Raw genomic sequence first — 1,884 nt, forward strand, 5'->3', positions numbered from 1 at the left:
ATATATATATATATATATAATAAACTTCCCTCATTTTTAATATTTAATATATAAATAAATCATCGACGGAAGTTTTTAAACAAACCAAACATATAAGAGCATAAGGAGGCCTACTTTAAATGTTTAGCACTATATTGGATGCAAAAAATGGTAACATACGGAAGAGCATATGTTTTTTGCGTCTTAGCCTCATAGTCCGCATCATTTAAAATTGTGTTCCTTCTCACTGCTTGACTGAAGTAATTTTCAACCGGCACTAAATCTGTAAAGGGAAGTTTATATAATGTTAAATAGCATAAAGAAAGTTGTGAAAACGTCTATTTCCTTCTCACAAGTCAGTAATATACAGTAAATATGTAATACATTTTATTATTTTTTTGTAAATTCTACTTTTTGATTATGCCTTTGAGCAATTCAGTCGGGTTTCATTGGCTTGTTTTCTTTTAATGTGCTTTTCTATCTTGTATTGTGTTCCTGTTTCTAAGTGTATTCACCCTATGCTTGAAGGAATGAAACCAACGCTTAAAGATATTCAACTTATATTATCAGTAATAAGGCCAGGAGATACTAAAATCAGTGTGGATAAATTATACCCAACATTTTGAAAAAGAATATATATACGTTAAATATAACAGATTTGTTGCCATGGCGCCCCATCGAAAATTAACTAATATACGACAGAATGCTAGGCAGCTTACCTCCGTCACTGTTCCTGGTCATTCCAATTGTACCGCCGGTATAGAGTACTAGCACACGGGATTCGACACTACTATCCATGACTATTATCCTGACAATAAAGCCTACTATAATCGTCTTCTCGGTGCTTACCGTCTGCTTTCAATTCTTGATTTTCGAGATTTATATTGCTTAGTAGTGTAAATCAACAAGATATTTGATTCGTCAAAAGCAATGATCGTCGTCCAATGAAAAAAGAGATACTGATTACACACCTAGCCATCCATAGAAGAAATTATCACGTAAAATGATCGGTGTATGGCTCCGCCCACTCTGCAGAACACAACCAACATAAGGAAATCATATGCATTTTAAAAGTTTATTTCAGAGTCGATAATAAAAAAAAGATATTGATAAAGAATTTGTTTATTCAGCTTTAGGCACTAGGACTAAAGATATGCCAAACAGTGAACTAATCAATCTTCATAGCGGCAATCCCATCAAAAGACAACAGGGGCTGTAAAGAATATAATCTTACAATTTCTGTTGATGCTTGGTAATATTCCTCAGTACATTTTAATATTAATCAAAAATTTGTTTAGGTCTACTAAATACAGTAGAACCCCTGATAAAGGTACATCTTTGGGACTAAAAAAAGTGTCCCCTTAAGGGTATCCCTGAATAGGGGTACCCCTGTTAGGGGACACTTCCGAAAACGTGAAATTGTGCCCTTAATAGGGGTTTTGGCACGTGGTCATACAATGCGGACATAGATTCTTCACAATTTTATTTCTGGTGACCTAAAATTAAGTCAGAATTAGAGTTACAACATAACTTAAACTAAATTTGCAATGCAAATACAATACATTTATGATGACATTAAATGTAATTAAAAAACAAAGTTGTATATTGTTAAAGACTCCAAAGCCTTGCAAGATCCATCAGGGTGATGGTTACGGTATGAATTTGAATCCTATATGAAAGAGAAGCCTACACAAGAAAAAAAAAATGATTACGAGTCATAATAACTACATAATTCTTATGTAGGCCTAGGGAAAAAATAATAAATCACATAATCAGTTTATACAAAGTAACACACAAAGTAGGCCTACAGAGCGATATCCAATTTAATTGTCAAGAATAAAAGTTGTTCAAATATTAATTTGAACAGGGGTGGCGCCATGATTTGCCAGACGGGGGGTGGGGGCG

The 1,884-nt window shown here is 33.8% G+C and overlaps 1 protein-coding gene across 1 annotated transcript in view; it reads right to left on the minus strand.

Moving 5' to 3' along the window:
- Positions 1-821, minus strand: part of LOC117100219 (L-asparaginase 1-like) — an 80,806-nt gene extending 79,985 nt beyond the window's left edge. Inside the window, exons 1-2 of the mRNA XM_033239814.1 lie at positions 699-821; positions 160-262 (exon numbers count right to left, since the gene is read on the minus strand). Coding sequence (XP_033095705.1) covers positions 160-262; positions 699-777 — 182 coding nt within the window. The 5' untranslated portion in view covers positions 778-821. The remainder of the gene's footprint in view (positions 1-159; positions 263-698) is intronic.
- Between the last annotated feature and the right edge of the window lie 1,063 nt (positions 822-1,884).

The sequence above is a fragment of the Anneissia japonica genome, unplaced genomic scaffold, assembly GCF_011630105.1.
Source record: "Anneissia japonica isolate Jap-2015-1 unplaced genomic scaffold, ASM1163010v1 scaffold6788_len1366326_cov149, whole genome shotgun sequence".
Lineage (NCBI taxonomy): Eukaryota > Metazoa > Echinodermata > Crinoidea > Comatulida > Comatulidae > Anneissia > Anneissia japonica.